Source organism: Histoplasma capsulatum, genomic scaffold (genome assembly GCF_000149585.1).
Source record: "Histoplasma capsulatum NAm1 scaffold_1 genomic scaffold, whole genome shotgun sequence".
Classification (NCBI taxonomy): Eukaryota; Fungi; Ascomycota; class Eurotiomycetes; order Onygenales; family Ajellomycetaceae; genus Histoplasma; species Histoplasma mississippiense.
The window spans coordinates 2567816-2579488 of record NW_001813982.1 but is presented as its reverse complement, the minus strand read 5'-3'; the positions used below and the strand labels follow the sequence as shown (position 1 = coordinate 2579488).

Sequence of the window (11673 nt, the reverse complement as noted above, 5' to 3'; positions counted from 1 at the left end):
CATCCTGCCACAAGAGTCAGCGCAGGCCGAATGAAACTGAGGCGGTCGATCCAATCCTCGGGTCATGCAAGGCCTGGATTCAAACCGGCATGCAATCGCCGCACTGCGAATAAAAATATAGCGTGCTGCGTATTCTTGGAACCAGACACTGCACTCCGCAATCTCATTGATACTAAGTACTTTTTGGCATCGGATGTCTCATTTCCTCGATATATTAGCATTGTATCAAAATGGTTTCTTTTGCTTTGGCCATTTGGCCATTCATTGCCAGAAATATTATCGCGGGGCCTTACGTGCTGGTGACCTTATTTCCTTTCTCGGATACTATCTGCAGCATTTCCGTTCTCAGATTCTTTGCTGGTGGGGTGGATTAACTGGGCGCTGAGCGACCTCAGAACTCTGGAACTCTTGTTGGATGTTGGACTTAGCAAGTTTGGAAGGGTCTGGACGAGACTTTCCGTCCTCGTATATCTTCGTACATTAGCATCCGGATTTACAGCTAAATTTTATTCTCATTCACAATGTAATTTTGATTGTATTATGAGAAACAAACCCACGCTCAGGTTGCCAGCTTCATGGAAATATGGTTATCAAATCGGTTTGCTGTAGGTTAGTAAGCATTGTTCACATCCAAGATTCCCCCCCCAGCGGGGCCAAGGTTGTGGAGCAGTGTTCCATCACCAACTCCAACCAAAGTTCTGTTCTCTAGAAGCTCCAACACCAGAATCCTTGACAGCGAAATTCAGTCAAACAATAGTGGTTCCAACGTTCTGAGGCACAACCTCAATGCCGGACTTCAAGATCTCGGCTGCTTTGGAGGGCCACTCCGATGATGTAAGTGCTAACCTTTCATACCTCAATCAATGGCCGCCCTTTCGAATGGGAAGCTAATAATACTTTACACAAAGGTCCGCGCAGTGGCCTTTCCCAACCCCAACACTGTCTTGTCTGCTTCCCGGGATGCGACCGTCCGTGTGTGGAAACTCACCTCTACTCCACCTCCGTTATATGACTATACGATATCTTCTCACGGGTCCGCTTTCATAAACTCCTTAGCCTATTATCCTCCATCCTCCGACCACCCCGATGGCTTGATATTATCTGGTGGCCAAGATACCATTATTGAAGCGCGCGAGCCCGGGAAACCTGCTGATGCAAATGCAACTGCCATGCTCCTTGGTCATTCTCACAATGTATGCTCCATAGATGTCTGTCCTGAAGGCAAGTGGGTAGTGAGTGGGAGTTGGGATTCCTCCGCAAAGTTATGGAAAATTGGGAAGTGGGAATGTGAAGTCACATTTGAAGGTCACCAAGGGAGCGTCTGGGCGGTGCTGGCTTTTGACCAAAACACTATAGTAACTGGTATGGGCGGTTTCTATAAGCAGTAGTACATCTTGATGTATCAGATGGATTCAGACTGACTATATTTAGGATGTGCTGACCAAAAAATCCGCATTTATAGCTTGTCGGGGCAACTATTGCGAAGTATGAGGGCAGGTGACGTTGTTCGTGCCCTCTGCAAACTTCCTCCAAACCACCAGTCGGGCAGCCAAATAGCGTCGGCGAGCAACGACGGCATTATACGATTATGGACCCTCCAAGGTCTACAAGTCGCAGAACTCTGTGGTCATGAAAGTTTCATCTATGCATTAGCCACTCTACCCTCGGGAGAAATCGTTAGCTCAGGCGAGGACCGGACCGTCAGGATATGGAATGGCGATCGGTGTATACAGACAATTACACACCCAGCAATATCTGTCTGGAGTATTGCAGTATGTCAAGAAACTGGTGACATTGTTAGTGGGGCTAGCGATAGAGTTACTCGAGTTTTCAGTAGAGCTCAAGAGCGTCACGCAGATCAATCAGTTATCGCGCTGTTTGAAAATTCCGTCAAGGAATCATCTATCCCTCAGCAGCAGGTTGGTAATATCAATAAGGAGAAGTTGCCGGGCCCAGAGTTTTTGAAGCAAAAATTGGGGACAAAAGAGGGCCAAGTTCAAATGATTCGCCAGGATGACGGGAGTGTCACTGCTCACACCTGGGCAACAGCCACGAGGGAATGGATATCTGTGGGAACTGTCGTTGACTCTGCAGCCAGCAGTGGCAGAAAGGTGGAATATCTTGGGCAAGACTACGACTATGTTTTCGATGTCGATATTGAGGATGGGAAGCCTCCCCTGAAACTTCCTTATAACCTCTCGCAAAACCCGTACGAAGCAGCTACCAAATTTATACAAAATAATGAATTACCGATGGGATATCTGGACCAGGTTGCCAATTTCATCACTACAAATACACAGGGAGCTTCCATTGGCTCTTCAACAACACAAAGACAGGGTCCACCGCCGCCAGGATCCGACCCATGGGGCGAAGAGAAAAGATATCGGCCTGGGGATGGATCATCAAACAACGCTTCATCCTTTCCCGCAGCTCGCCCGAAAGTCTTACCTCAAACATCATACCTTGCTATAAAAACCGCGAATATCAAAACCATTCAGAAGAAGGTCCAAGAATTGAACGAGCAACTCGTTAGCTCTGGATCGAAGGACATCTCGCTAAGCCCTTCTGAAGTGGAGACTGTCATAGGCCTTTGCAATCAGTTGGATCAGACCCCCCCGTTGAAAGAATCGCCTCAAGTCGAATTCGGAATCCCACTGGCCGCCAAGATAGCAACTACATGGCCCATTGCTAACCGGCTTCCCGGTCTTGATCTACTTCGTCTACTCGTTGCTGCAACGCCTGCGGCAGCCTCAACAGACTACGGTGGTTCCGACCTGATTTCAGCACTTATCTCTAGCGGCGTGTTCAAGCCTCCCCTCAACGTAAATAATGCAATGCTAGCAATTCGGACTTTTGCAAATTTATTCGAAACCGATGCTGGCCGGGCACTAGCAATTAGCAAATTTAGCGACATCATGACGCAAGTTAGGTCTTTGGCGAATGCTGGGGAGACACCAAATCGCAATTTAACCATCGCCATTGCGACCCTATACATTAACCTTTCCGTCTTCGTTACAAGTGACGGGAGAGCTTCGAGTCCGGAATCTGCAGAGAAGGCTCTTTTACTCCTCGATGAATTAGGCAAACTTCTAATAAAGGAAAAAGACTCTGAAGCTATATATCGCGTCCTTGTTGCGTTGGGTACTCTAGTTACGGCACTTGGCGAAGAAGTGAAGACTGCCGCGAAAGAAATATATGGTATCAACACGGCACTATCTAAAGTTATCAGTAGTGGATTTGGGAGGGAACCGAGGGTCAAAAGCGTTGTTAACGAAATCAGAAGTGCTCTCGAGTAAACAGACACCGCTTTCTTACTAGAGGAGGTTTGTTCCCCTTTCATACCCCAACATCCTCCCAGCCCGGTTTCAACTGCAATATTGTAGATTTTTTTTTTTTTTTTAATTTTTATTTCTGTGTTTTTCACATTTCGTACCACGATAATAGATGCTAGCAGAAGAAACAAGCTATTTCAAAGGGATGATGATGTATAATACCTACTTCTCGTAAAGCCATTTCATGCCTTTATAACTTCCCTTCCCCATTAACATCCACCTCAACAATCTGCTCTACCCCGGGATATTCAGGGATATCCAAGCCATACCTCTCCACAACACTCTTGGTCAAAAATCTGTCGCTCAGAAAGTGCCTTCTCTTAAACCATTTAATCAAAGGCTTCGCAGCTGTCAGGCTGATCAGCGTTTGCGGCATAAATTTTGCTCCGGGTCTTTCCTTCGGTGGGCCAGCTTCTATATCTCATGAGCTAGGGGCATCCACACTCAGGACGGGTACCTGGGTTTCCTCTATGAGGGAGATTACTTTGGGGAACGGGTCTCGAAGCGGTCTCGAGAAGGAGAACCCGAAGATTGCGTCGATTACCAAATCACTAGTTTGGAGGGAACCTGGAAAGTCGCTTGTGAATGGGACCGAGAGGTTGTGAAGTTGGGTTTTCAGGCGCTATGTATTGTGGTTTCCCAGGTTAGGTATTTCTTAGAGGCATTGGGCAATGCGCGGGAATCACCGTATGTTGTAGAATTACAAACCTCGTATAATTCATTCTTGCCTTGTTTCGGGTAATATACAGTTGGTTTATATCCGTAGTGTGCAAGATGACGAGCGGCAACAAGCCCATCACCCCCTGCGCGAATTACAAATCGTCGGTCAGTTTAATACCGCAGACTGCCAATGCGATTGCACTGCTATCAAGGTCTTGAGATAATGTATTCGAAACAAGCCATCTCGAATTCCGTACCGTTATTTCCCGGGCCACAGGCTACGAGAACATTCCTTCCTTTGGATGGAGGATGAACTCGATAAACTTCCATCCAATAAACATAGCTAGTCAGCCATTCAGAACTAGACCCTGGACATAAATACGAGAAATCCTCAGTTGGACATAAAACCATACCAGCCTGTGATACAGAAAGCCCCGCCAGCTCCATTAATTGATCTAGGGAGAAACCTCCTTCATTCATGAGGTCCCTGTCAAGAGACGCCGCATCTTTTGCGTTGATGGTCTAATGGGCCAATATCAGATATAATATATCTTTCAAGGGGAGACAGGGCCAGAAGTATAGATAATATATACGAACTCTGAGCGTCATGGCTGTGAGATTTCTATATCGTCGGAAATGGGTCAGTAATCCACCACCTCGTTGGATTCGGTACATGTAAGGTATTAGATAGTAAGTAAATTGTAGGTAATTTATAGGTAATTTGTCGCCCTGCAGTTTTCAGGGACTCCTAATATAGATGCTAGAAAATGAATTGTTCATGACCTGCTTGTTCATGCTCTTGGATGACGTCGTTTGGGGGGTAAGGTTGCTGATGTAATGATCTTCCGCATTGATGGATCGCATTGCTCGCTCTCTCTATATATCTCTCTATGATGTATGAAAGATGGTTCTATGTTTGCTGATGCTCTGGGAGACACCTCATTTCGGAGATTGCTCACTGCCGTGATAGCTACGAGTACTGACCCTTTCAATTGACTAATCTGTACATAGGGGTTTTATATAATTGCTCAAATATTAAACGAAAAATGGCCAAAAATAGCAACCTAAGATCCCCATTAGCCTAGACACATCCAATTCATCAACTAGTACACATCGATTATCATTTATCGCAAAAATGTCCAGGGTCTGGCGAAAATAGTATCCTGTCTCTTGCGCTGTTGAATGTGGTGTTGTAAGTCATATTATTCGCATTATTATTTCTCCGTATCCGCCAAAATATCTAAGAGCGCTTGAACCTTACCACCGATGCAATCCCGCAAGCAAGGGCCTGATTCCGATCCGTCGCCGGGCTTTTCTATGCTCACTATCCTCCTTTATAATGGTCGTCAAAATTCGTTTATCCCGTTTCGGGAACCGTCACCAACCCTTCTACAACATTGTCGTGGCGCAAGCACGGTATGTGAAGGCTGAAATCGCATCCCAACCCCCGTAGCCCAGCACACAGCTTTTCCTATTCCGCTGATTTCAACTTGGTCTCCTCTCTCCTGAAGATGGAGATTTGGGACTGGAGGGGTGCTCAAGGGCTGAGATGTGGGAATGTTTGACTAACCTTGTTTTTCGTGCTTTGTGATGCAGGTCAGCGCGAGACTCAAAGCCCCTGGAAGTTATCGGAACCTACAGCCCCATCCCCAAGATACCAACCGGCCTTTCGGAAACGGAAGCCAAGATAGCAAAACCCTTCAAAGATATTGCGCTTGATAGGTCGCGGACGAAATACTGGCTGGGTGTTGGTGCACAACCGAGTGAACCTGTGTGGAGATTACTGAGCTTGGTATGTCCTACGTCGTGGTTTCTCTGAATGCGTTCGATTATTTTGATCCTCTGCATAATTCCCCAGTGGCAGTGCTATGCTGGACTGTGGAGGATTCTGAATGCAGAGAGTGAAGTTTTAGCAACCTGATTTCTGGATTGACCTGTTTGAGACCGACCTCAGCCTTTCATTTTACCTTCCATTTCAATGTTAAATCACAACAGATTACGTGCGGATTCCTAATACATCGTGCATAATAGGTTGGGCTCGTTGAACCTCGACTCGGCAAAATGCGGACAAAAAATACGGCGGAAAATGCTATACAATAATGATAACCTCCCCCGTGTCTTGAACGAAACATTTTATGCCTGTAGCAGCCAGGCTGGATTGGAGCCTTTGCTCTACTGGCTCGCCAAGCAATCGGAGAGCTAGAAAATTGGAATTGCCCAACAGCAATATTTATGCGCAACAGATGGCTGGGTACAAAATTTAGATACCTCCTCTCCTACTGCATACACGCATGTACAAAGCATACATTTTCTCGAGAGGGTAATTTTCATCATTTTACGGCGTTGAGGCCTCTTTTATATTAACTCTCTTGGTTTCGGGTATCCTTTTTATATGTGTATATAGAAAGTTGGATTATTGAATTCAATTGTATGATAGATGGATAGTTATGCCAGGTGGGGGATATTTATGTAGAAAGAAGGCTGTGTCATTCATTAAGATAAGTTGTAACGCAAAAAGATGGCAAAAACAGATACATGAACTATTATTGAAACAGCTGTATCCAAATAGTTGTGGACAGAAGTGCAGGCATAAATGCACGTAACTTCAGATTCAATATCAGATGAGCACCAGGTAAGGAGAAACGATAAAGGAAAATATATAGAATATAGGGAAATAACTGATATACCCCTTCAGAAACAAGTTTGATATTTGTCATATTGAAATTTCCAGGGAAAGTCGGGAGGTCAGAGCATTGAAGTACGGCATACCCAATTAGAGAGGGCGACCTGAAATGAGTAGAGCGCCCGAACTGGATGGCAAAATCGTTAAATGCTTGGAGTGATTATTTAACGGATGGCGTTAGCCGGGCCAAGCGGCTTCTAGTTTTTAATCCTCACATTTCGGTTAAAGCTTTGTCTCTAATGCGGTATTTTGAAACGTGGGTTCTGTTTTGTAGAAGACGAAATGATTGAATATTCCGTAGGTTCACTCTCTCGCTCGGTATGGGAAACTAAAGACCAGACTTTCAAAACTAATTCGCTGCGTAAATGGGAAAATGGAAATGAGGATTCCCCTAATGGTTATTAAATTTAATATTGTTGTGGTTGATTAGGTGCGGTAAACCCTGGGCTTGGTGGCCCGAACCCCGCTCCCATGCTGCTGTCCTTGAGCAAAGGAGCATCCATATTTGTTGTGTTTGCGTCTCCAAATTTGGACATCATCACCGGATCCTTTGCTCTGGGAACTGGACCATCAACAGCAATCATCTTAAACCCAACGCTACTGTTCCATTGCTTTGAAGGCCCTTGAGGATCAGCTTGGTTGGGATATACAAAGCTGGCCATTATGCGACCAGCAGAAGTATAGAAAAGATACTTTCGCATCCTAGATGGCCTTGCACGACCAAACACGCACAGAAGGCATGTTGTGGATGCGATCACAACGGTGAAAACTAGTGCGAGGATGGCAGGAATAGCGAATTTCAAATTGTACTTGACAACTCTTCGGAAAATGACCACTGGAACTTCGCGTAGGTCATTGACTTCCGGTCGAGTCGAGCTCTGATCATCATGTTTAACAATACTCTTTCGATCTTGAGAAAACCAGCCTTTGGTTCCTACAACTGCGTTCGCGGCAACGTCTGTCCAAACTAAGTTGATGATCCTCGCTGTGGTGTTTGCTTTTTCGGACAATTCCTGCCATTTTGAATACATAGCAAGGTTTGTTGCCCCAGAATAGTCGCTTACTCCGGATGGTGGGCTTGTGCTTATATCGTAAGCCGTTTGGAATCCGCCAGTATGGAAATACATACCCGGTAGATTTGAGTATCCAACTGGTGAAGTACCAAAACGTCCCGCGTATCCGGGGAGCCATAAATATTCCTTTTGAAGGACCGAAAGATCGTCTCTTCCCTTATTCTGATCTGACACCAGACCCCACAGAGGCAAAACTTCATCCAAAATCTCTTCAGAACGCTCAACGCCCCAAAGAGGTTTGTCGGTATCCTTCGCATAAGTCTTGTCACGGATACTGCGAATTGCAAGGCTATTAAGTCCGTCCGTGCCGTTAAATCGGAAGTCGACCGTCTTTATCACAGCACGGGCCGCAGACGCACAACTATACATAGGCACAGTCCAGGTAGAGCCCGGTTCAAAAACTAGGGAACGTGATCCATCGCTTCGTCTCGCAGCTCCAAATGCCATCCCACATACTACACCAATATTCGTAATATTTGCATAGTCAAGGCCACCGGCTCCCTGACACAGAACCTCTACGAAATTGTTAGTAGTCTTATCGCTGTTCGTTGAGAATAGACGGAAATAGCGTACCTATGGAGGTAAAGTTGCTTGTGGTAATATCGAAAGGGTTAGGGTAATCATCACCTGAACCCGTACTATTAAATGTGGAATTAAAGCCAGCGAATTTAAGCGATAGATAGCTGCCCCAGGTTTGGTCCGTAAGGAATCTGTCAGCTTTTGCCCCTATGTTTCCTTCCAAAGTGAATGTCTTGTTGATTTCCGAGTTCATATAGGAAAATGGTTCTAAATCCTTAGTTCTTGGATTAGAAACGTTGAGGTAGATCATAGTGAGCGCATTGTTGAGGAACGCGGCCTTGTACGCCCTCCCATAAAAATCAGGATCGGCCTGGCTGTTGAGTCGGTCGTATTCAGGATAAGTGGTATTGAGATTTACAAATCCTCCACGATCGGTAAGCACTAGATCCTCGATAGAGCTAGGGCCAGTGAGACCAATTCTGAAATCCATTGTCAAATTAGTATCGATACACACTGTATGGGGTTCAACAAAGAGCAGATCTTCCGACCACTTGCTGCCATGAGGTAGCGGTGATGGAGTAGTATGATTTCGAAATCCAATGCCACCGTTTTTGGTATCGACGATGAGGCCTTCCACGTTATCATACGCATTATTCAGAGCCAGAACACCCGCCTGTCGAGTATTCTCCGACTAAGAACTTGGAACCGTTGTTGACAATATCTTCTGATCTGATTCCATATGACCGCCATTCAATATCGAAAAGGCTAGAAACAGTGGGTGACAGGGACTTCAGCCCGCTCTGGAACGTTTCCATGACTTTAGGCGGGATTCGCGCATCGTAGCCGTATGGCAAGTATTGCGTACCATTTCGACGATTTTCGATGACAACGTCTGAGCCAGGACAAGTAGTGCGTCCAATTTTGCCACAAAAACGGTTAAACCCAAGGTCACTCCTTGGAGGTGTTCCAAATCCAAATGGAGATTGGTCCTTGGAATATTGAAATGGTTCCAAAGATGTTGCATGATCAGGAACAATAGCATCATACAGGCCTAAAGGAGTGACAATTGCTGCAATGGCAACAACTCCAAGGACCAGAGGTCTCATCAGCGCTTCAAATTGAACAACTCTGCTCACAGGACCAGAGGTTACGGTGTCCGCATGGACAAAGGTCGGCCAATACGTCGAATGTAAAGCGCGGGCTACTTGAGTCCTACTCGCGTGGATGAGCATTTGATGCAAGTCAGAGTTATCTGGTGCCGAGAAGCCTTACCATGTTGCGGCCGTATTTTCATCTCGCAAAAGGCCACTTAAAATGAGAGAAGTTGCCGTTGGAATGAAACGCTGAACTGGTAACAAGTCAGTTAGGAGAAGATTCAGAAGGGGAGAGAGGCTGCTTGGCCCATTGGTAGCAAATACTTACTAATAAAAATTCCAGCAGCGATGATTCCAGACACATAACCAATTGTCAGCTCCACCATTTTCGAGATTGGTTTTTGGGACAAGCACGAAAATCCGAATATCGAGAAGAAATCGCGTTATCCAGTGAATGCAAGAAAAGATAAAAGAGGGGCTGAAGAGAGCAAAAAGGAAACGAGTGACTTGGGCTCCAGGTGCTTTATGAAGAGTTACTTGATCAAACGAATGGATGCATGGCAACACGCTTCGCGTCAAGGGAAAGACTGGCTCCTCCACAGAAAGTGAAGAGGGGGGATAAATGTTTGAGAAGGGAAAAGACGAGATGGATGAAGAGCTGGGTGGCTTGATATTTATTAGTGTGAATTAAGGTCGCCCAAATCTCGTATTTTGGCGTCCTCCTTAATTTTAGCTCCAATCGACCCCCGGAAATGTGCTTGATTGTCGACGAAAGTGAACAACAAAGACGGCACCACTCCGGCGCTTATCAGAGGTGAAGAAATTCTCATCTCCGTCAGCAATGCACAGCACCGACTGTTCTCCAGTGAATTTTGCTGATATTGTCAGAAATGCCGAGAGTCGAATACGTTTCTCGTGTTGATTGGATCTCAACCTTTCAACTCACGGGTCTGTCGATTCATCCCACGCTCTTCTGATGCTACCCTCTGTACGGAGTATCTCCACCATCTTCAACAAAGGCAACAGTCTTTCTGCCTAACCGAGCCAACGTGAGCCGGAAGAAGAAAGAAAGGAAATTCAAAAATGGAGCATGTGTCAGATGTCTGCGTCCGCTGCTCAGTGACGAATGTCATTGCAAGCCATACCTTGTTGCCATTACTTAGATTTCAGGATTTGTTAGAAGAGCATTGGTTTGGGTGGAGTGGCCTTCTCATAATGTGAACTCGTGAAGACTTCATAGAATTTCTTTGGTGGAGGGAGGAGGAAAACAAAAATTTCGTCGAAACCGTTCATCATGGACATCCATCCCCCTTGTCGTTGTCCCGTATCCTGTTCAGCTCGAGTCGCTTCAAAAAAAAGTCCTTCAGCGATGAGGCTCAGCTCTTTGTATCCAGTGCTTAGGCCATATGATTATCGCCAGAACTTCCCGAGCGAACCAAGGAGAATACGAGAATGATTCACAGGATTGAAAGCACTTCTGATGCGGTCTGTCCATCACAGCCCACTTATCCCGAATCAAGCGCAGAATACTCCGTAGCGTGTCAGAGATCCAGGACGCTAGACCCCGATAGAGCCTTCCGCTGTGTGATCTTGTGGGTTTCTTTTTTTGAGGCTTCGTTGGAGGTTCCGATCGGCATCCCAGGGGAAGCGAGGCGGCTCTGCGATTGACGTCCAAAATTTCGGGTGGGAGAACTAACTTGATCAAATACGGAATGGCGGCTTGGCATGTCCCACTTGGCCGTGGTTTCTCAGCCGAAACACGGACAGTCACAAATTTCCCGATCGGTGACATGCGCTTGTTGACAGGTCATTTTTGATTTTGACTTCTCCTGTGATGCCATATTTCCTCTACCCAATCCTCCTTATCTTGTGTCATGTAGCCCATCTGGGCAGCGATAATTGTCAACAAAGGTGCCAACAGACTATTCCCCTTAACACTGCTCAACTCACCAAGATCATCATCTTCTCATTCCTTTCCCTTACCCCGCAGCGTTGGGCATGTCAATTAGGTGATGGTCAAGGGATTCCCACCTTTCAGATACTTTTGTCCCGATGTATCAAGTTCCCTCTCATATGTATTTTCTATGCCCACGGTTCCGTGATGCACTTAGTTTCGTATCATAGATCAAGGCATGAAAATTATCCAGCCAAACTTCCTACTGATTAATCTTACACATTAGCCCAAGAAGCTCTCTTTTATTTACCTGTTGAATCGTTGCGTTGAGCAATGAACTTATATATGCTGTCTTTGTTTATATTTTATATCTTCTGTATTGACATCTAATGCTTCCTTATTTCCCATTCGTGACAGA

The 11673-nt window shown here is 45.7% G+C and overlaps 4 protein-coding genes across 4 annotated transcripts; 2 read left to right on the top strand and 2 right to left on the bottom strand.

Moving 5' to 3' along the window:
- Positions 1-786: 786 nt before the first annotated feature.
- On the top strand, positions 787-3296 carry HCAG_00738 (conserved hypothetical protein; the record flags this gene model as incomplete). The annotated part of the gene is made up of 3 exons (XM_001543642.1): positions 787-834; positions 909-1362; positions 1432-3296. The coding sequence occupies 3 exons, from the start codon at positions 787-789 to the stop codon at positions 3294-3296; spliced, it is 2367 nt and encodes a 788-aa protein (XP_001543692.1).
- A 457-nt stretch (positions 3297-3753) lies between these two features.
- On the bottom strand, positions 3754-4667 carry HCAG_00737 (predicted protein; the record flags this gene model as incomplete). Its single annotated transcript, XM_001543641.1, has 5 exons — positions 3754-3954; positions 4041-4135; positions 4250-4315; positions 4406-4514; positions 4590-4667. 5 exons carry the CDS (start codon positions 4665-4667, stop codon positions 3754-3756), a joined length of 549 nt encoding a protein of 182 aa, XP_001543691.1.
- A 664-nt stretch (positions 4668-5331) lies between these two features.
- Positions 5332-6092, top strand: HCAG_00736 (mitochondrial 37S ribosomal protein MRPS16; the record flags this gene model as incomplete). The annotated part of the gene is made up of 3 exons (XM_001543640.1): positions 5332-5408; positions 5589-5784; positions 6024-6092. The coding sequence occupies 3 exons, from the start codon at positions 5332-5334 to the stop codon at positions 6090-6092; spliced, it is 342 nt and encodes a 113-aa protein (XP_001543690.1).
- A 990-nt stretch (positions 6093-7082) lies between these two features.
- On the bottom strand, positions 7083-9747 carry HCAG_00735 (predicted protein; the record flags this gene model as incomplete). The annotated part of the gene is made up of 5 exons (XM_001543639.1): positions 7083-7275; positions 7408-8263; positions 8322-8746; positions 8967-9336; positions 9690-9747. The coding sequence occupies 5 exons, from the start codon at positions 9745-9747 to the stop codon at positions 7083-7085; spliced, it is 1902 nt and encodes a 633-aa protein (XP_001543689.1).
- Between the last annotated feature and the right edge of the window lie 1926 nt (positions 9748-11673).